The 20,732-nt window shown below is 54.1% G+C and overlaps 7 protein-coding genes across 7 annotated transcripts; 4 read left to right on the top strand and 3 right to left on the bottom strand.

Moving 5' to 3' along the window:
* Window positions 1-1,379: 1,379 nt before the first annotated feature.
* Window positions 1,380-8,099, top strand: CCM_00983 (telomere length regulator protein (Rif1); the record flags this gene model as incomplete). Its single annotated transcript, XM_006666141.1, has 7 exons — window positions 1,380-1,399; window positions 1,705-1,904; window positions 2,260-2,267; window positions 2,354-2,390; window positions 2,548-2,616; window positions 3,109-6,984; window positions 7,189-8,099. 7 exons carry the CDS (start codon window positions 1,380-1,382, stop codon window positions 8,097-8,099), a joined length of 5,121 nt encoding a protein of 1,706 aa, XP_006666204.1.
* Window positions 8,100-8,472: 373 nt separating this feature from the next.
* On the bottom strand, window positions 8,473-8,979 carry CCM_00982 (uncharacterized protein; the record flags this gene model as incomplete). The annotated part of the gene is made up of 1 exon (XM_006666140.1): window positions 8,473-8,979. The coding sequence occupies one exon, from the start codon at window positions 8,977-8,979 to the stop codon at window positions 8,473-8,475; it is 507 nt and encodes a 168-aa protein (XP_006666203.1).
* Window positions 8,980-9,329: 350 nt separating this feature from the next.
* Window positions 9,330-11,094, bottom strand: CCM_00981 (MFS amine transporter, putative; the record flags this gene model as incomplete). Its single annotated transcript, XM_006666139.1, has 4 exons — window positions 9,330-10,693; window positions 10,751-10,810; window positions 10,867-10,945; window positions 10,993-11,094. 4 exons carry the CDS (start codon window positions 11,092-11,094, stop codon window positions 9,330-9,332), a joined length of 1,605 nt encoding a protein of 534 aa, XP_006666202.1.
* Window positions 11,095-12,054: 960 nt separating this feature from the next.
* On the bottom strand, window positions 12,055-13,103 carry CCM_00980 (uncharacterized protein; the record flags this gene model as incomplete). The annotated part of the gene is made up of 3 exons (XM_006666138.1): window positions 12,055-12,189; window positions 12,594-12,718; window positions 13,037-13,103. The coding sequence occupies 3 exons, from the start codon at window positions 13,101-13,103 to the stop codon at window positions 12,055-12,057; spliced, it is 327 nt and encodes a 108-aa protein (XP_006666201.1).
* Window positions 13,104-14,165: 1,062 nt separating this feature from the next.
* CCM_00979 (Cell division control protein 42) lies at window positions 14,166-15,326 on the top strand (the record flags this gene model as incomplete). The annotated part of the gene is made up of 4 exons (XM_006666137.1): window positions 14,166-14,188; window positions 14,441-14,560; window positions 14,824-15,202; window positions 15,261-15,326. The coding sequence occupies 4 exons, from the start codon at window positions 14,166-14,168 to the stop codon at window positions 15,324-15,326; spliced, it is 588 nt and encodes a 195-aa protein (XP_006666200.1).
* Window positions 15,327-16,957: 1,631 nt separating this feature from the next.
* CCM_00978 (agmatinase) lies at window positions 16,958-18,339 on the top strand (the record flags this gene model as incomplete). Its single annotated transcript, XM_006666136.1, has 3 exons — window positions 16,958-17,089; window positions 17,145-17,271; window positions 17,330-18,339. The coding sequence occupies 3 exons, from the start codon at window positions 16,958-16,960 to the stop codon at window positions 18,337-18,339; spliced, it is 1,269 nt and encodes a 422-aa protein (XP_006666199.1).
* A 581-nt stretch (window positions 18,340-18,920) lies between these two features.
* On the top strand, window positions 18,921-20,591 carry CCM_00977 (asparaginyl-tRNA synthetase; the record flags this gene model as incomplete). Its single annotated transcript, XM_006666135.1, has 1 exon — window positions 18,921-20,591. One exon carries the CDS (start codon window positions 18,921-18,923, stop codon window positions 20,589-20,591), a length of 1,671 nt encoding a protein of 556 aa, XP_006666198.1.
* Between the last annotated feature and the right edge of the window lie 141 nt (window positions 20,592-20,732).

The following is a 20,732-nucleotide window of genomic DNA, read 5'->3' as shown; positions in this document are numbered from 1 at the left end:
TTTAGACGCAATGAGACCTACTCATTCTGTAAAGGTTGAAGTTGTATATTTCGTCTTCACCTAGGAAGTCGGCGTGCTCACACAACTTGGCTCGTTATTATCCGTCACAACATATTGAATCCACTGGAGATTGACATACCTGTCCGTAAATGTCGTCGCCGTCTGTTTGGACATCCCGTTTAACACCGGCTGGTCGCGAGCTGTTGATAATGCCTGGAGGAGGGGATACTAGGGGCACATCGACGGATATGTGTACGCAGACGTTGATGTATACGCACGTAGCATCATTCATTGCTTCCCTACTGTGTACTTCTCTTAAATTAAACATCCGTAGATTCTGCAGTTTTTTTATGCTAACTCCATGTCGGCGAACAAGGTGGCTGACGGTAGTTTTCACTCTGTTCTTCCGTATCCGACTCCGGCAAAAGTAACTGCATCGAGGATAAGGGCAGGAGAAGGCCGTATCATCATGTTGATCGATGAGGTGTAAATTGAGGAACCACTCAGTGTATAGTGTCGGATCCTGGTGACAATCCGGATGTGAACACGTGAACTTTGCCTCAGCATGGCGTGCTCTCATGTGCATCTCCAGGGAGGCTGCGAGCAGAAACTCGTCCGGACACTGACTGCATTGCTGTTCGCACGTTTTCGCTACCATTGGGTCGGATCTAACAGTTGCCACAATTTGTTTGGTTGCTGGACAAGACCTTGCATGCTTTCGGCACTCCAATCGACTGCTGAAGGACCGTTTGCACTCTTCGAGAGTACAGCCATCATTGACCACGCCTTGCGCACAGTCCAGTACATCGGATGAAGGGGCATCGTTGCTGAGGTGGTCAGGGCCCTCATCAGATTCATCTTCGGAGCCTTGTGTGACGCTGAGTGAGTCTTGGGGGATATCATCGTCGCTCTCGGGCTCATCCTCGATGTCGGAAGGAAAGAATTCGTCATCAGAAGCGTCATGCCCATATCCAGAAACGCTGTTATCGTTCTCTGAGTAAAGGGACTCGGTTTCGTAAAAGTCGGTTTCAATCTTCAATGTCCTCGTCATCCTCAGAGGCGATAGCTTCATCGCCGGAAAAGTCTTGGTCTTTCTAAGAGCGAAGAATATTTTCCTCAGACGTGGCCCTCTCATTTTCAAACATGTCTAGCATATTGACGTCGTCGTAGTTTTCGAGTGTGTCTAACATGACGAGATCGTTGTGCTCTCCGTAATCCTCATCGGCGGGTTTCTGTTCAGAGAATCAGGTTAGTCCAAATCTCATCGAACAAGCGAACATATATGGGGTGGTTGTACTCACTTTGCGCTTTGGAGCCATTCTGCGAAGACCTTAGGGGGTTTTTCTTTGCAAGTTTGTTATTTGCTCTCTTTTTCAGCAATGGAGAGCTGCGAGCACTTGTGAGCTGAAATGCTGAGATGTAACGGAGCAACTGGGGGAAACGGGCCAGTAACTGACGGAGCCTCTCCGTTTGCTCCACGTGCTAAGCAGCTAGCCAGCAGATTCCTAGGGTAGGGATAACTAGCGTGTTGGGTACTTGAAAAGGAAAAAGAGAATTCAGGAAAAATAAGTTACATTAAAACAGAAAATACTTATGTGATAGGCGAGAGCGTCAAGTTAACAGCTCGGACGAAGCTTCCTCATTATTCGTTATCTAGTAAATAATCATATTAACTAAAAGTATTATTACTTCTGGCTCGACCAGTCCGGAGACGTGCAGGATTGGACACGGCCCCCTCGACGTAGATAAAAACCCGGGGGGAGGGGAGGTGGTTGACAGGCTCGGCTGGCCGGAGTGGCACAGGCCAGACACGGGCCGGGACGTGGATAAAAACCCGGCACATGGCATCAAGAGGGGTCTCACCGGACCCCCGTATACTCCGGAACAAGACCACAAAGAATCCCGTAAAATATAGATAAGGTTTTCCCCTAGGTACTCTAGTTTTTCCTTACCCTATAATTAGTAGAGGTACTAGATAGGTTATTTAGCCTAATTAGTATATAAGAATTATTATTATTCTTATTTAGATATATTAACTATTAAGGTTAATAGTATTATAAGTATAATATATTATTATTTAAAAGTAATTATTTATACTTAAGAAAGAGTCTTACTAAAGGCTAAGCTTAGCTTTATTAATACTAAGAGGTAAAGGGTACTATTTAAAGTATTTTAAATATAAGATATATTTCTTTATTATATTAATACTTATAAAGAAGCTATAGTTATAAGCCTACTTATAAATAGTAGCCTAGGTAGCCTTTAAGGTAAGAAAAAGAGTATTAAATAGATTTATAGTAAATAATATAGAATATAAATTTAGATAAAATATAGTAGTAATAGCTTTAGATAGCTTTATAAGAGCGATTTCAATATTATAGTAGGAAGAGGTATGTTCCTAACGCTATGCCTAGTCCTCCTATATAAATTAGGTAGAGGCGCCGGGACCGGCGTCCACTAGCCACATTTGGCCTACTTTTAGGTCGTCAATTAATATCCCAACCTAATAATTATTATTAAATTCGGCGTTTTGCGAGCCGTCTTTAGTTAGCGCTGGCTTGCTCCCCGGCTTCCCTGCCGACGTCAAGGCCCGTATCTTTGGCGTTGATGAGGCCTGTGTAACAGGCCTGGCTGAGTCTCAGCCACAGACAATAGCATGTGGCGCAGTTGCAAGTCGATGTGCACGGGCCAGTGGGCCACCATTCATCAGTTGGTTCCCCACCGCTCCCGCCACACGTGAACCGTGACCGCGTCTAAAATCCGTCTCACCAGACATACCATAGTCCCAGACACGACCAGCGCTGATGTGCTCCGATTTTAACTCCGACCTTGACACTGACATCTTCCTATTTCGAAGCGTTCATTGATTTTACCTCTCGACCTGTTGCCCACCTTCTTGCCCCCATTTCCTGGTCTTGTTCCCACGCCACCAGATAGATGCCTGCCGTCCCCCTTGTCACCTCTGGCCCTCTTGCTGTCTAGATTGCGGGTGCTGCATGGCAGCCATGGCATCGTCAGTAGCCACGGCCGCAGCAGCCCTCTTCACGTCGCTTACAGCTCGACACCCAACACCACCTCGCGAAACGAACCAAGCGCGCAACGCAGCAGCCGGGCTTGCTCCTTCGACTAGAGCTCCCTTGGATGCTCGCCTCAGCCTCCAGACACCCCCGAATGCCGGCGCCCCGTCGTTGGCGGCCGCAGACACCAACACTGGCTCTGGGCGGACAAGGAAAAAGGTCGAGTGGTCTGCCCATACCCAGTACAAAGAGCCTGCCGAACTGCACGACGCTTCCAGGCCACTCAAGCCGTCGCTGGCTGCCTCTACAACCCCGTCGTCTGCGCCTAGGCCCATCAAGGGTATACTCAAGCCATCCGCCTCCCCCAGCCCGCTCATTGCATCTCTGAATGGAGACGCCAACGGAGACTTGCTTCAAGGAAATCTCATCGACATGCTGGATTCTACAATAAAACAGCTCGCCGGCTCTGACCGCGACTCCAAGCTCGATGCCTACATGATGCTGGCACGTGCCCTCAAGGCATCCAATAACCTGCCTGACCGTGTTGCTCTTCAGGACAAGATGAGCCTGTTTACGCAGTTTATACAGCGCGATATTACCGCCAAGAATGGCAACACAGCCCCCGATACTTCTCTCATCAACCACGCCCTCAACCTAGTCACGACTTTCCTACATTTTCCCGCCATTGCCTCAACGTTAGCCTCCGATTTTGGCATATTCATTATCGACCATGCCATTCGTTCCTTGGAAGATGCCTCGACTACCAAAAAAGACGTCATTCGTCGTTTGATGCAAGTCGTGGCCTCCCAAAACTTCACATCCAAAGTCATGACATCTGACCGTGTTGGACGCCTGGTCGCTTCTCTTCACAAGATTGAAAATCACCTTGCCGGAAAGAGCATCATCATGAGCCGTATTCACATCTACAAGCGTCTCATCAAACAAGCACCGAAACATATGACTGTACACTCTGACTGGCTGCAAGACATGTTCACAGACATGCTAAGTAGTATCAAAGAGATCAGGATACAAGCCATTGACCTCGGCACCGAAGCTGGCTTCAGTTTGCGATCCGAAAAACCAATGATGCGAAGAGCGACCGAAATATTGCAGAGGACCAGCAAAGGCGAAGCTTACATTACCTTTTACATCTCAAAACTAGAAGAGATGATCAAAGACAGAGAGACGTCACCTGTTGTCCCGCAAATATGGAGCGTTGTCACCTTATTCCTGAGATGTCCTCTGGAGCGATGGCAGTATTACGGACCATGGTTTACTCTTGTTCAGTCGTCATTCAACATGACGGATAGCTTGACCAAACAGGAGGCCAACTACGCATGGAATAGATACATCTACCTGTCTCTCACCGATAACGAGGTTTCCCCCAAAGTGTTAGGAACACTTTGCCAGCCACTATCCAGCCAGCTTCGACGAAAATTTCCTCCGACGCAATATGAGGAAGCTATCAAGTTGAAACGCATCGTTCTGGGTGGCGTCTGCAACCTTTATTACTATGCTCTTGCGCCAGGTAGCGACAAGTATCCTGCCGATACTGTTTGGGATGTTACTGTGAACCCGATCCTAAGCCTCCTCATCAGTCTTGACGGTAAGCCTGAAAGTCACGGTGATCGTGTTATGCAAGCATCACACCTCCTTGTTGGCTTACTGGATATTGCGACGCCCCGGGTCTGGAGGCACGACCGAATTATGGACCTTCCTCCGGTCAAGACCGAAGAACTGCCGCCCATTGACTCGAAATGGGTTCGAAAGAACTGTGAAAAGGTGCTGCAGCATGTGAGCGCAATATTCGAAAGTAAAGTTCTTGACCTGGCCAATAAAGAGAGCCTGGCATATCGACTTTGGCAGGTACTTGTCGGCTCGATTGCTTCGGCCTCTGCCAAGGATATCAAGGTATCAGAGGATACAGCAAAGTTCATTGCCTGCACATTAAATTTCATTGCAAAAATTTGGTCCGCCGGCATCCCAGGAGCAGATGAGACAACCGCCGCGAAATTCCTGGCAAGCATAGAATACCTCATCGCGGTTCTCGTACAAGGTCTGAAAGTCCTACCTTTTATGGAAAAGAAGCTGTCAATGATCTCCAACACATTTGAACCCATTTGGACGCCTTCTCACCGCGGTAATCGACCCGAAAGCACGCAAGGCATATCTCGCATTCCTGTTTTGCATCTTGCCCACATGTTCTCCTCGCTGCCTCCTGGAGCCAAGGACAATGAAGCGTTCAGCACATTCTTCTCTAATGTTTTCGAGCCCTTCTTCAAAGATCGACCCCGGAAAGCCCGTCTCGAACTCGCCAGAGAGCTACTACATCAACTTCCTCTGAACGCCACAACTCCGTTCGCACCATGGATCCTGGCCTCGCAGAACCTAAGTCTGCTTCTCAACCCCCCCGCGGAAGTGCCTCCTTCCATACGTAGCAGTGAACAACTTCTTGGTCCAGTCTACCGTGAATTTGTCTCTCTCTTGGACAGAGGACTCATGTCGCATCCCAACTTGCCAATATTACAATGGAAATCACTTCTTACCAGAGTTTGCGAGCACACAACGGCTCAAGCTGGTGATGCTGGTCTTGCTTTGGCCATCGTCGAACCACTGGCAGAGGCTCTGGCCAATTCTGTCCTTCCTAACGTGAAGGCGCTTCAAACGCAGCAGTCTACAATGGCTATCCAAGCCTCGTCAGCTCTCTTCAAAGCTGCCCGTATGCCCCGAGATGCCCACACCGTGGAAGTCACCCGACGCAGATTGTGGGGCACCCCTTTGACAATGGCGAAGACTAACTTGGCCGATCCGTATGATCATCTTTACAAGCTAGGGAACAACTGTCTTTGCTGGCTCTACTCCGCAACTCTAGACACTTCGCAAAGTGAGGATATTAGTGCATTCATCCAGTCAATCACTGGATTTTTGGACCGCTCCGGTGCTGCCTATGGATTAAAACTTCTGAACAAGCTACAACGTGGCATCTGCGTTTGGATTTTGGACGAAGATTCACGCCTTGGGAATCAGGACGCCAAACCTGTCTTGAAAGCCGTTCGGCAACTCTGGGATCAAGCCTGTGCCATCTATACTGGCAACGGCTCTCTGAGCAAGGCCCAATTCGACGACGCCGAGGCGCTCTTCGCCGCCGCTTTCAAGAGCAGGCAAACATGCATTGTGCAAAAGGCTACCAGTGCATGGAACACCTTCGTCAAGGACGAGGACAGTGTTGATTGCTCCGAAAGTCTCAAGTCTGCTGTGACTTCGTTGGGTCTTAAGCTAGATATTGCGCTCCCAGGCTCGGAAGCTAGCGGTTTCGGCGCCCAATCTGGTCGCCGTAGAGAAGACGTTAGTTTTGTTGCTCTCTCCTCGATGTCGTCCCTCCAAGACGGACGACAAGAACCCAATGGGACAGCTGGCTCATCCACACCGAATGTGGGAAGGACTTCTCCTGGAAAGCGTTGTCCTGAAACTATATCGGAACCTAACAGCACCAAACGACCAAGACCGTCAGCCACACCAGAACGCCTGCCACACGACAACATAGAAGCTCGCGAGCGCAGGCGCGAGGAACCTGTCCTCTACGCTGAACTGCAAGGTTTGTCTGCCCACACGCCACCCGATGGGAGTGGCAAGGCGGCTACTAAATCCAAAGCGAAGTCAAGCCCAAAGCAACAGGGCACCCCCCAAAGGGAAGAAAAATATAGCAAACATATCACATCTACACCTACACCGAGACGGGGGCAAGCCCTTCAACTGGATGACTTTAATGACCCCCCGTCGTCCCCGCCCCTGCCACGACCATACCCCCTACTTTCGGAGCTCAAGTCTCGGTCCAGGACGGGCAATTATACGGAAAACTGGGAGTTTTCGTCGCCGCCCGGATCTCCGACTATCGACCAAACTGGTAGCAGCGAGATTGAGCAAACTCAACCCGCTACTACAGTCGAGCTCCAACTACCCGCTGTCGGTATGATAACTAGAAGTCGTCACCGCGCAAGTGTTGTACATGATGAGCCAATCAAGGTAATATCGTCTAGCTTTGACGTCGAGAACAGAGTAAAGCATGATACAACGCCTCAGCCCAAGGGGCTCACGAAAAGTAAACCGCGTTCTCGAAAAGAAACGTCGCGCAGTCGGAAATTCACGGATGGGCTGCAGCTCCCCAGGGAAGCCAGCGTAGAGACAACGAGACCACAGCGAGATCAGAAAGAAGCAGAGGCAGTGGAAGAGACAGCCGCGGAAGAAGATATTGGAGTCAGCAAGTCATCTCGAAGACGCAAGTCGCTACGCGGCAAGGCCGCAGTAGCAGAACCATATGAGAAGAGTGTTCCGGGAGTTGCCATTCCTAGCCCAGCACCTGAGGATGCGGTCGTAATACCCCCGTCACAAGTTGTGCCATCTACGCCGATCGACGAGACAGTGCCTGATACCGCCGGCGAGTCGAAGCTGCGCAAACGGAAGCGATCGAGACTTTGCAGCCCTGGCAGCATTCCTAGAAAACGTTGGTATCCACCACGGGAATATGAGCCTGTGCCCGAGCCCGAGCTGGCAGTTGAAGAGACTCGCACCCGCGCTGCTGAGGCTGAGTGCGAGGAATCACAATCCCTGCCAGAGCTCAAGCAAGTGGAGGAGAAGGACACAACGACGAAGGATGCCAGGAAGAGTGCGCGGCAGCAGCATCGGTCTGTGGAAGAATCGCCGCTCAAGCGACGCGCCTGCAGCCGAAACAACCTCAACAACAAGCGCCACAGTAGTCCGCCTGAGCGCCGACGGGAGGGCGGAGACACGGATGGGGAAATCTCTTCGCAACGCGTCACCGATGCCACGGCTACTACTGCCAGCCAGCCAAAGACGGAGGTGCCGGATATTGAGATGACAGCACCTGAGGCACCGGAAGCGGTCAACAAGCCGGTCCCGGAACAAACGCCCAAGGCGTCCATCATGGACACTCTTCGGCAGGGCCTTGCTCAGCTCCGCGACACCACATTATCGCGCGATGAGGTGTACAAAATGGAGGAGATGCTCATGGACATGAAGCGCGAGATTTATGAGGCGGAGTTCCGCGGAAGGAAGAGCGAGTGAGTATGGCTTTTCGACTCACAGGCTAGCCTGTCAGTGGTGTGGAAGCAACTACAAGTACATCTTGATACTGAGACATCCTCAGTGGCGTTACCAATCGAGCCTGTAGTGCTGCTGACATTAGGCCCGTCTGCATTGTATAAATACACATGTATAGAATGAGCACACAATGCAATCATGAAATCTATACGATGAGCCCATATCAAACTACATTTCCCTGTCGGCAACCATGTTTAGTGGCTTTGTCTACCTTGTTGATCGTAGCAATCAATGCCCAGGTGCTTATGAGACGTAGGGCAAGGCTATGAGACATATGGCAAGGCAGCTTGAATATGGCTGCAATCAGAGAGTTAATGACGCCTACATGTAACCACGGCTATCCGTTATGCCCTGATCCTGAGTTCTTGTTTGTATGAGTAAGATCCCTATTAGAAATAGCCTTTGCGCGCCTCTTCCTCGCCCTGCGCACCTCAATCTCCACCTGCGCCATCCCGGCCTGCACGCTCGCCAGTCTCGGCAGGATGTCCTCGACGGTGCGCACCGCCTCGCTCTGGGCGTCGCGCAGCGCCTGCGGCACGAGCACGCCGAACCAGCGAAGGGGGTTGTTCCCCGCCGCGTTGTGCCCCTCGGCGGTCACTGCAAACGTGGGCGGCGCCGCGGCCGGCCGCGAAACGACGACGCGCCGCGACGCCTGCATCCGCTCGTCGTACTGGTTGCGGCCAACGCCGCCGCCGCGGTCCACGGTGAAGCGCGCCCGGGCAAGCGCATGGAATGTGCGCTGCTGCGCCGCGCTGAGGGAGGCGCGCAGGGCCGCGTATTGGTCCACGAGCACGAGGTAGCGCTCGAGGAGGCCGTCGATGGCCTGGTCGGCCTCGGACGCCATGGCTTGCGTGGACGGTGTGGGATTATCCCTGTCGAATCGTATGAGTTGCGTTATTCGTGCAGGAAGCAAGGGCTATAGTGTAGAGGAATTTAAATCGCGTTTGATCTTGAGCGCATGGAATTGGATATGGATGGTTTGTAGATGGAAGGTGAGGAAGCTATCTAGGTATGGTGCGAGGTTGGAGGCTGTGGAGCCACAGGTGACGACGAAATCGAGACATCAGAGGGTGAGTCGTTGGACCTAAGAATGTACAATTTCAGGAGAAAAAATAGATAGAGGCAGATGATTTGATTATAATTCAAAGCAGAAACTGAAATGGTATCTTGCTTGCTAATGCTAAATTTGCGATGCTATGCTATATCTTCTTCACGCCGCCGTTGTTCCTCGCTGGGGCTTTTTCCCTTCCCACCGGCCTGCTGTCCGCTTTCCGCGCTCGCCACCGGCGCCGTGCTCAGAGCTAAAGATTCCTCTTCCCCGTTCCGCCTGATGCCCTGCCTGAAGCTGTACAGCGGCGCGCCGCCGACCCAGTTGAGCATGACGAGCGCGGTGACGCCGTTGAGGATGGCGAGGCTCCAACCCACGGTGCCGAAGCCGCTGCTCTCGCGGACCATGCCGGACAGGAGCGGGCCGATGATGGCGCCGGCCGCAAAGGAGATGTTGTAGAGCGCGTATGCCTGCGCGTACGGCACGGCGCCGGCGTCCTCGGCGCGGCCCTCCTCGGCGGCCCACGAAATCTCCGCCATGAGCGGCGCGACCTGGAACGCCTCGCCGAGCCCGATGGCGGCCAGCAGCGCGCACAGCAGCACCTTGTCGCCGATGCTGTTCTCCGTCACGAAGCGGAAGCAGACGAAGAACGGCACGCAAAAGAGGAACCCTCCGGCCGTGCACCAGCGCGGGCCGTGCCGGTCGCTGAGCGAGCCGACGACGGGGCCGAGAAAGGTGGGCAGCACGATGGGCAGAAAGATGAGGCCCCCGCCGATGGCGTTCCAGTGGAAGAGGTCGTGGACTTGGAGCGGCATGATGGCGTCAAAGGACGTCTGCGTGGCGGCTTGGATGACGACGCCGAAGAGGGCGCAGAGCATGCGTCGTTTTCTCAGGAGCCCCAGTATCCCATTCTTTCCGGCAATGGAAAATGCACCACGCGATTGTTGTCTCTCAATGACGCCCGGGTCCTCGTTGGTTTCAGACTCGTCATGGTCGGCCAGACTGGTTGATGGCGGCGTGGGATCGGCGACCGAGGCACCTTGCCCTGCGGTCGCCTCGCGCGCTGTCGGATTGGCGGCAGCTGTCGTGCTGTCCGAGTATGGCTCTTTGCTCCTCCACTTTCTCGCCTCTTTGAGCTCGACAATGATGATACGCAGCACAATGTCAATGCCAATCAGGCCAAAACATATGCCAAAGACGGCGTAATTGCCAGCCCTGTCATAGACGATGCCGCCGACGAGCGGCCCGAGCAGGATGCCGAGCGTCAGCGCTGTGCTGGTCCAGCCGGTGGCTCGGCCAACGTGCTTCTTGTCGACGCTGTCGATGAGCAGCGCAAGTCCGACACTCCAGGTCATGGCCGCCGACAGACCCTGCAGGATACGGGCGATGAGCAGCATGGCAATGTTGCTGCTGAGGCAGAGAAGGAGCGTGGCGGCGAGGAGCCACAGGAGACCAACGAGCATTGGAATACGGCGATTTTGGTACCTGTCGGCCATCCACCCCCAAATTGCTGTGATTTGTGACATTAGCGGCGGCAGACTCGGAGCACGAAACAGCTGCAACGTACGGGAGGAGGCGAATAAAGCCACGGCAAACACCGCGAGAGAAACCGACACCCAATACTGAACTAATAAGCCTAGTTAGAGACACGTGCTTTTAGTTTTGCTCTTCAAGCATACCTACCTCTGTCGGAATCTACACCAATGCGCGATTCCAGCGTGAATGGAATGACGGGGACAACGACGGCATAGAGAAAGACATCCTAGGGCCGGTTAGAATGGGTGAATAGATTGCGGAGGAACGACGTACGGTGAAGACGGCAAAGCTGACGGCGACGGTGATTAATGTCGAGGAAGACCGAAAGGCCAGCCACTTGGGCGGCTTGTCGTTGGAGCGAAGCCAACGAGTCATTCGGAGCCTTGGAGGACTTGAGAGTGAGTTGCGGCCTCTGCAGAGGCGCTTATTATGAACGCAGATTGTGGTTTGAAACAGCCAAGTCTGGATATCGCTGGGAAGTAATTGCCCGGCCCAAGCTTTTTCTGGGGCTTTTGGCTTTCTTACTCACAATTTTGTCTGATCAATTATGTAGGCAAAATTATGGTCTCACTAGGGTAGGTAGCGTCGATTTAGCTAGTATTATTATCAACTATGACTAGGACCCGCGGAGACCGAGTACCCAAGGTAAGCTGCGGGTGCAAGCAGAAGCAAAGATGATGTGATGGACGCACTGGGGCCGGGTGTGTTCTTCTTCCGAGTCGCTTCTTCCGACGGGGGACAATATGTAGTGTGCAATTTTCGTCATCGACCGACAAGCTGAGAGACGTCCGTTGATGCGGGCGTCACTCGGGAGTCGTGAGAACCCAACTAATCTGCGACATGCCAATCCCGCATTGAGATTTTGCTTATCGGTATATCGATATATTAGCCCTTACACCAGGAACCATCGCTTGGAGTTGTTGACAGCTCCTTAATTTCATGTGCGCCCATGACTGATGCTTACGGGGAAAGAATCAGGTCATTCAAACGCGAGCATTGTCATGGCGAGACCCAAAGGGCAAAAGATAAACATTGCCAATTCTGCAGAAATGGCGTTCATCTACGTTAATCTACAGTGGCGTACAAATTAGTTATCTTGTCTCTCAGTCTTTACCCACGCGATCCAAGGCCAACATGGTGCATCGAATAAGGTTAGGCGAGAATCGCCTTGAGCTTCTGGAATTGCGAGGACTGAGACAAGCCATGGCACGGGTAGGGGACCCCTGTCAAAACGGTTCGTTTGGCGTCGTTTAGCAGACCTCCCCCTCCTGGCCTCGGAATAACGGAGGCGATAATAACTAGCAGTATTATTATCAATGAAGCCTTTTTTGGCACCTAGGCGGTCGCCGGCCCGGTGATGCGGGATGCGGTGATCTGCAGGTGGGCGTTTCGGGACGAGCGCTCCTTGCCGAGGAGCTTGTCACCTTGGCTTGCAAAGAGGATGAGACAAGTCGCAGCATCCAAGGGTCCCTACGGAGTAATGGGGGGGTGGTTCGGCAAATGGACGACGAGGCACGACGCTGCACGGATATGTAGGGTATGTAGGGTGGTGTGCTGAATATGCAGTTGGGCATCGGCGCAGTTTCGACCGGCATCTGCGCATTTTTAGATTGAGGCAGCACAACGTCCGAGTCGGAACTTGTCAGGACACCTATCACGCATGCTTGAGTGACGCGAGGCGTGTGGCTTTGTGCCCAGCGGTACGTGTCGCATATCCGATCTTAGCATGCGTTGAAGCGACACAGGCTACAGCGGCATGGCATGGTGCGTACGATATCTCTGACTCTCTGTATCGGGAATTCGTACCAAACACGTGTATGTCAGTTCCGCGTGCAACCATCTGTCTGAGGTGTCCGGAAACAAAACACCCATACCCGTTCACCCGTTGTTGTGTCCCCCTGCAAATAGGATGGGAGGTATTGGTTGCGCGCGGGCCAGGAGACGCCAAATCCGTTTTGAAGCGGACGATCAATGACGGAGTTAAATAACCGTTTTTTTTCTGGAATAGATTAATAAAATCAAGGACAGGCAGCGGCAGGGGCCAAGGCTGATTGATGGACGGGTTGTGTGCTCGCCTCTGATCCAGGCCGAAAAGTGAAGCTGCGCCAGTTTCGTTTCAAGCCTCCCCCATCTTGTTTTCTGCCGAGCCGCATCATTGCTGGGGCGGCGGGACGAGCTGACCGCCTGCCTGTTCAGGGCTGTACTGCGGTGTTTAAGCTAGAAGTGGAGCAGTGCAGGAGGCCGGTTTGGTCGAGACACTGTCCACTTCACGGTCCACTGATAGGAATTGATGAGTGAGGGCAAAAGTTGGACTTGCGGGCAGGCAAGAAGGCAGAAACGTCTGGAGCGGCCACAGGGGACCGTTTCCAGTGTGCTCCTCCCATGGCTGACGCTGGCTGGTAAAACTCGAACAGCGGGGGTGCACGCACTACTACCTAAATTTACAGCGGATGCCTGTGCCTGCAACGCCCCTCCGGTAACGCAAACAGCACCAGCGCCTTTCTTGTATCGCCCAGCGCCGCCAGTCAAAAGAAGAGGAGTGGGAAAAAAAAAGAAAGTTAAAATCAGCCCGATGTTGTTGCTTCCAGAACATGATTGGCGTGTTTTTTTTTTCGACGCCACATGCTGCGTCTTTTCAGGGTTCTGTTGCACTCCCGTTGTTTGTGTGCACGCTGTGAACAGTGAATCTGCGCCACCCCGTTTGGCCCAGGAGGTGATGGCGACTGGGGAATAAGGATAGAGCCGCGGAATACATAATTGCGAGTCTGCTGATGCGTACAGCAATACATGGGAGATGGTTGATGGTTGATGGCTGAACTTGTAAAACAATATAGTGCATCCCAAGTATTGGTGCTACTGCTACTCACATGTACTGGTACCTTGCTCTGGCGGACCAAGTGCACCAACGAGGCACTTGGAAGAGGTAGCTGGTACTACCTCCTACATACCAAGGTAGTTTTAGTTATTCTGACAGCCTTGGTCTCCTTGTCCCTTGTCTCGTCAGTCGTCACGGGCTTCTCTTGTGTCTGGTTTGCTGCTCTGCCTACGGCTCCTCTTTGCCTCTTTGCTCTTTGCCTGTTATCCACCATCCACCATCACCCATCATCCACCTCCTGGCGCTAGGCACCTTACCTTGTAGACTCCAGAACGCTCACCCCCAGCCAGCCTACCTAATCACCAAACCTCTTCCCCAAAAACACACCTGTCTCGCCTTTTAATCGTCTTTGCTACTCCCCTCTCTTCTTCCATCTCTTCATCCACAGCGCCCGGTTTTTTTCTTCCTTTCTTCTTGTTTTGCACCGGTTTGCAAAATACGCGTCGCTGGCCTCCAAAAAATTATACCTGGCCTGTCGCTGGTGCTGTCGCTCTGCCTCCACCTCGATCCAACTCCTCACCTCAACCCCCCGAAGCTTCACGATACAGATAATCCGCCCCAGATCTGAACCATGGCGGTTGTCGCAACCATCAAGTACGCATCATCTCGCCCTATTCATCTTCACGGTGCCAGCCATTCTTCCTCATCGTCCGTCGCGGCCGCTGTGGCGTCTCCCTTGTTGTCGCACCATGATGCCGCGGCCCTTTCGCAACGCGACCTTGCCCCTCATGTGCGCAGAGGACATCATCAACCGCCCGCGCCATGGCGAAACGACGGCCGGCACCCGAAAAATTGCCCGCTTCTACCTGCAGCTATCATATGCTAACTTTTGCAATTGCTTCATAGATGCGTTGTTGTCGGAGATGGTGCTGTCGGCAAGACCTGTCTGCTCATTAGCTACACCACGAACAAGTTTCCTTCGGAATATGTCCCAACAGTCTTCGATAACTATGCCGTCACAGTCATGTACGTTTCTCCCGCTTTTCCCAAATACTACACTCTCTCTACCCATCCAGCTACAATGCCGGTGATGGCGTTTTTTCGCCTTTCTTTTTTTGTTAGCCCTCGTCGAGCTTTGCTCCCTAGCATTTCAACACCCATGCTCTCTCCCTTAGCGGTGTGCAAGCGGCAGGGTTCCGAGCAAGGGTCACATATCACTATCGCACTTTGATGACGCCAAGCGGCAAACGCCTAATTTATAAGTATGCTAATGATGAACTCTGGTGCAGGATCGGTGATGAGCCCTACACGCTCGGTCTATTTGATACCGCCGGACAAGAAGATTACGACAGGCTTCGGCCGCTATCATATCCCCAAACCGATGTATTCCTCGTCTGCTTTAGCGTCACGTCACCCGCTTCCTTTGAAAACGTCCGTGAGAAGTGGTTCCCCGAGGTCCACCACCACTGCCCCGGCGTCCCGTGCCTCATTGTTGGCACCCAGGTCGATCTCCGCGACGATCCCAGCGTACGGGAAAAGCTGGCCAAACAAAAGATGTCGCCCGTTAGAAAAGAGGATGGCGAGCGCATGGCGAAGGACCTGGGCGCCGTCAAGTACGTCGAGTGCAGTGCGCTGACGCAGTATAAGCTGAAGGATGTGTTTGACGAGGTATGTTGTGACGGTACCCGCGCGCGCAGAGCACAGGCAGCTAACCAAAATCATAAAGGCCATTGTCGCGGCTCTGGAGCCCCCCGCACCCAAGAAGAAGTCTCACAAGTGTCGCATTCTGTAATTGATTCATACCCCCCGCGAAAGTGGCCGGCCGAGCACCGGCGTGAAAGGATGTGCAGTCGAATGCCTGGACAGAGTCCGTTTTGAGAAGGAAGTCGCAAATATTTAGACTGGCAGAAGAGATACGAGTTTGGACGGCGTGGTAGCGAGAGCTACGTGTGTAGCCGGCTGGAGTTGGCTCAAGTACGATGAGCTTGTCTACCACGGCGGCCCATCCAGCCACGAACGCTGGATGGCATCACCACGGCGCAGGATCTTTGTTTTTTTGTCTTGTTTTTTGGTCACAGATCTATATATGCTGCTATGTTTTCTTTTTTCTTGCTTTCTTGCATGGCTTTTCTGCGGACCAGAGGGGCTCGGTGAGGCAAACAAAGGCGAGCACATGCTTTTCGATAAGATAGTTGTTTTCCCCATTTTTTATCTTCTGGCGACTGGAGTGCAAATTTATTTGTTTTGTATTATTTTTCACATTTTGTCTTTTGCTGTAGCATGATGGTAACAAATATTTGAATTGGCCAGCCAAAGACTGTAGAAGGTCCCAGCCAGACAACTACCTAGGTAGGTAGGTATCTATATGTAGGTAGGCAAGTTGGCAACTAATGTCTGAAATCGCACAAGACATATGCGCGCCAAAGCTCCACTTCGGAACCGTTCCGGGACAGTCGGATGGCAGGTCAGATGGCAGGTCAGATGGCAGGTTAGATGGGACCGTCTTGTAGACAAGGAATTATAGTTTTGGTGTGTCATAACCACTTCAGATTTGGGGGGAAGAAATTTCAGTTTATCTGCTCTCCCTTCTCAGTACTTTGTCTCTGTGACATTCTTCTGACGCTAAAATATAAACTGGACTAGTGTTTGACATGTGGACGCAAAGAAGGAGATTCTGACAGCGTTGCTACCCTGCGTCTGCGATAGGAAACGTTGGGTACGGATGCTTATTCTCCTCTGATAAACCCCTCAAACTCATCACTGTGAGCGTTTCTGACGAAGGGGGGACCTGAAAATTGTATGTACGGCTCCCGCAAAACCCCCAGCAAGCCGCATCGGAAGGAAGGGTAACCCACGAACTGAGTGAGCTCAGATTCTTACACCATCGGCCTATACTCTCCATCACAGCTCGCTCGGTGGGTAAGAAAGCAATTACCCTCTCAAGGCGGCGCCATCATCGGCCTACTTGGAGGGGAGTCTGAGGCGGCCGGATCCGACCTTTTGGTTAGGCGCGGGCACCCACCCGACTTGCCGCCACTCAGCCAAGAATGACGGCGCGCCCGCAATGCCCGCACCCCGCACGCCCGGCGACCGCGGGGAGCGACTGCATATGGGGGGGGGGAAGTGAAGTTGAGGAAGACTTTAAATAGGTGGGAGTAGTACTTCTTTTCTTTTTCAACTGGGGTCTCAGAGTTCCCCTCTATATTTGATCTCATCGGTTGCCATCCAATACGGACCACTTGTTGTTATCGGGCTGATCGCTGCAACTCCACTGGAAGAACGCTGTATCTATCGGACTATTCCGCGGGGGACTTTTTTACCTGAACATTAACCTCGTCGGTGCCAAAAATCACACGCCGAGTAGTGTCGATACTCTCTCGCCCATCTCAGCCACGGACGACTTATCAAACCCAATCTGCAACGATGCGTGCTTCTGTGCTGGCCAGTTTGATGCTCTGCGCCGGCCTGTCGCTGGCCTGCGCCGGACATGACGACGACGACAGGCAGTGGACCAAGGAGGAGCTGCAGGAGCTCGAGGAGAAATGGGGATACGATGTACGTCGGGAAACTCGATCTTCCTACGCGTGGTATGGAAGCCTAATCAGCATAGTGGACGTTTTCCGGCATTGGCACATTTGCCCATCTCGACCATGTCAAGTGCCTGACCAACCCAGCGGAGCGCTACGATATTGCCATTGTCGGCGTGCCCTTTGACACGGCCGTTTCGTACCGCCCCGGTAAGAGACATGTGTATACTGCTTATAACCACTTCCAAGCTGACAAGGCGGGGGAAAGGCGCCCGGTTCGGCCCTCGCTTCATCCGTGCGGCCTCGGCCCGCCAGATTGACTACCGTAGCTACAACCCGCGCGCCCACGTCAACCCGTACCAGAACTGGGCACGCATCGTCGACTGCGGCGACATACCTGTCACGCCCTACGACAACGTCATTGCGCGCGAGCAGATGACGCAAGGGCTGACGGCGCTCGGCCGCCACCGCACCGCATCGTCGGTGGCCGACAAGCCCCGGCTGATGCTGCTCGGCGGCGACCACAGCCTGACGCTGCCGGCGCTGCGCGCGCTGAATGAGATTCACGGCCGGCCCGTGCGGGTTCTTCACTTTGACGGTACGCAAGACTCCTCTGAACACAAGGCCGCATACATCTCTTGCCCCGCTCATCAAGCAAAACGGGTTACACTGACACACACAGCGCACCTCGACACTTGGGACCCCGCCAAGTACCCCGCGCACTGGGGCTCGACGCACTTTACGCACGGCTCCATGTTCTGGATGGCCAACCAGGAAGGGCTGCTGTCCAACGCGTCGTCGGAGCCGTCGGTGCACGCGGGCCTGCGGACGCGTCTGAGCGGCACCGACCTGGGCGACCACGACGACGACACGCGCCAGAACTGGGTGCGGTACGCGGCCGACGAGATTGACGAGATTGGCACGAAGGGCATCATCGACGGCATCATGCAGACGCTGGGTACCGAGGACCCTGTCTACCTCTCCATCGACATTGACGTGCTCGATCCCGCGTTTGCGCCGGGCACGGGCACCCCGGAGCCCGGCGGCTGGACGACGCGCGAGCTGATCCGCATCCTGCGCGGCATCGAGGACCTGAACCTGGTCGGCGCCGACGTGGTCGAGGTGTCGCCGGCGTACCAGGGCGTCGGCGAGGAGACGTCGCTGGCGGCGGCGCAGGTCGCGTACGAGATTCTGAGCTCCATGGTGAAGAAGGGCATGCAGGGCATGGCCAAGGAAGGCAAAGCGGCCGCCGCCGCAAACGAAAAGGATGAGCTGTAAGGGCGCGTCTTAGGAGCGGGATGCGGTTGTAAATTGTAGAGGATGTGTAAATGATGTACGGAATTGATTGGGCACGGCGAGGAGTTGATGGTTGTAGAGCATGTCGCCGTGACTGTTTGCCGGCGATAGTGCTTAGGTGAGGTAGCGTATTGCGAATTGAGTGGTATTATTAGGCATTGAACAGCAAGAAATTCGCCCTGCACGATAGACAGGCCGGCAGCGGAAAAAAGGAGTCACAACAGCCAGGGAGATTAAACAATCTTGTCACAAAAGTGATACAAAAGGTTGGGCTTTACTTTGTCTTGTTTCAGTGTGATAAGAGAAAATGCCAGCGTGCTCGGAGCTTTCACCGCCCGCCCAAAGTTGCCTTTTGAGTCACACCCCACCGCGCACTGTGTATTTTGAACCGGCTGCCAATTTGACTTCACCCCTCAACCCCGCCATACGCTGGAATCGAGGATACAAGATAAAAAGCTTTTGAGGCCCGAAAACGAACCCTGGGATTGAGATCACGAACCGAATACCTTCACTCCATTGACGCCTTTACACACACGCACAAAGCAACAAACGCCACCGCCACCATGGCCGCCGTTCAGGAACTCGCTGAGCGGGTCAAGGGCAGCGGCGACATCTGCTACGTCGACACGGACGTCGGCGTCGACGAGCCCACAGCTGACGGCACCGAGGCCAAGCCCTTCAAGACGCTGCCATTTGCCGCGATCCAAAAGATTGACAGCCCCTCGACGCAGTTCCTCTCGCGCGCTTCCGTCACGGGCGCCCTGGCCGACGGCGAGGACCCTGCCGCGCGTTTGATCTGGAAAGAGCCCGCCAAGAGCGCGGTCAAGAACGCGGCGCGCGTGCTCGACATTCACAAGAAGAAGCTTGTCAAGCAGCAGGCCGCTCAGGCCGCCGAGGATGCCAAAAAGAAGGCGCGCCTCGACAACCTTGAGGCCGCCAAGAAGATTGTCCTAACGCAGGATGCCACACTGCTCGCGGCCGTCAAGATGGGCATCGCCGACAAGGACGTGGAGCTTGGCGACGGCGCCGGCAAGCAGGGCGCGCGCGTCAAGGTTTCGGGCCGCATCCACCGCCTGCGCGCCCAAAAGCAGGCCACCTTCATCACGCTCATCGACGGCTACGGCCACCTGCAGTGTGTGCTGCAGGCGGGCGACCTGACCAAGACGTACGACGCGCTCACGTTTGCGCAGGGCACGTCGCTGACGCTGTACGGCGAGATGCGGCGGGTACCCGAGGGCCAGCAGGCGCCCGACGGGCGCGAGCTGCACGTCGACTACTACGAGGTCATTGGCGCTTCGCCGGGCGACGACGAGGCCATCACCAACAAGGTCTCGGTCTCGCAGAACCAGTGGGACCAGGGCATGCTCGACAACCGCCACCTGGTGCTGCGCGGCGACACGGCCGCCGCGCTCATGAAGCTGCGCTCGCAGGTCGAGTGGGCCTTTATCAAGACGTACAACGACATGAAGTTTGTCAAGGTCTCGCCGCCCGCGCTGGTGCAGACGCAGGTCGAGGGCGGCGCCACGCTCTTCAAGGTGCCCTACTACGACGAGGAGGCCTACCTCACCCAGTCCTCGCAGCTCTACCTCGAGACGGTCCTGCCCAGCCTCGGCAACGTCTACTGCATCGAAAAGTCGTTTCGCGCCGAAAAGTCGCTGACGCGCCGCCACCTGTCCGAGTACAGCCACGTCGAGGCGGAGCTCGACTTTGTCACCTTTGAGGACCTCTTGGAGCACCTTGAGGAGCTCATGTGCCGCGTCATTGACAGCGTCCTCGACGACCCCGCGACGGCCGCCTTTGTCAAGGAGCTCAACCCGACGTTTGCCCGCCCCGAGCGCCCGTTTATGCGCATGCGCTACAGCGACGCCATCGACTGGCTCAACGCCCAGGACCCTCCCATCCTCAACGAGGAGGACAAGCCGCACGTCTTTGGCGACGACATTGCCGAGGCGGCGGAGCGCAAGATGACGGATGCCATTAACCGCCCCATCTTCCTCACCCACTTCCCCGCCGAGATCAAGGCCTTTTACATGAAGAAGGACCCCCAGGACAGGCGCGTCACCGAGAGCGTCGACTGTCTGATGCCCGGTGTCGGCGAGATTGTTGGCGGCTCCATGAGAATGGAGGACCTCGACGAGCTCCTCGAGGCTTACAAGACCCAGGGCATCGACGCCAAGGATTACTACTGGTACACTGACCAGCGCAAGTACGTATTCGAAGAGATCATGTCGTGAACAGAAGGGTTGGCTAACAAGTTTAGGTATGGTACCTCTCCTCACGGCGGATACGGTCTCGGTCTCGAGCGTTTCCTCGCTTGGATGGCCAACCAGCACACTGTCCGCACGACATGCCTGTATCCCCGCTTCATGGGCCGC

This window comes from Cordyceps militaris (genome assembly GCF_000225605.1).
Source record: "Cordyceps militaris CM01 unplaced genomic scaffold CCM_S00001, whole genome shotgun sequence".
NCBI classification, from domain to species: domain Eukaryota; kingdom Fungi; phylum Ascomycota; class Sordariomycetes; order Hypocreales; family Cordycipitaceae; genus Cordyceps; species Cordyceps militaris.
Note: the sequence above shows the minus strand (reverse complement) of the source record. Positions and strands in the feature narration are given on the sequence as shown.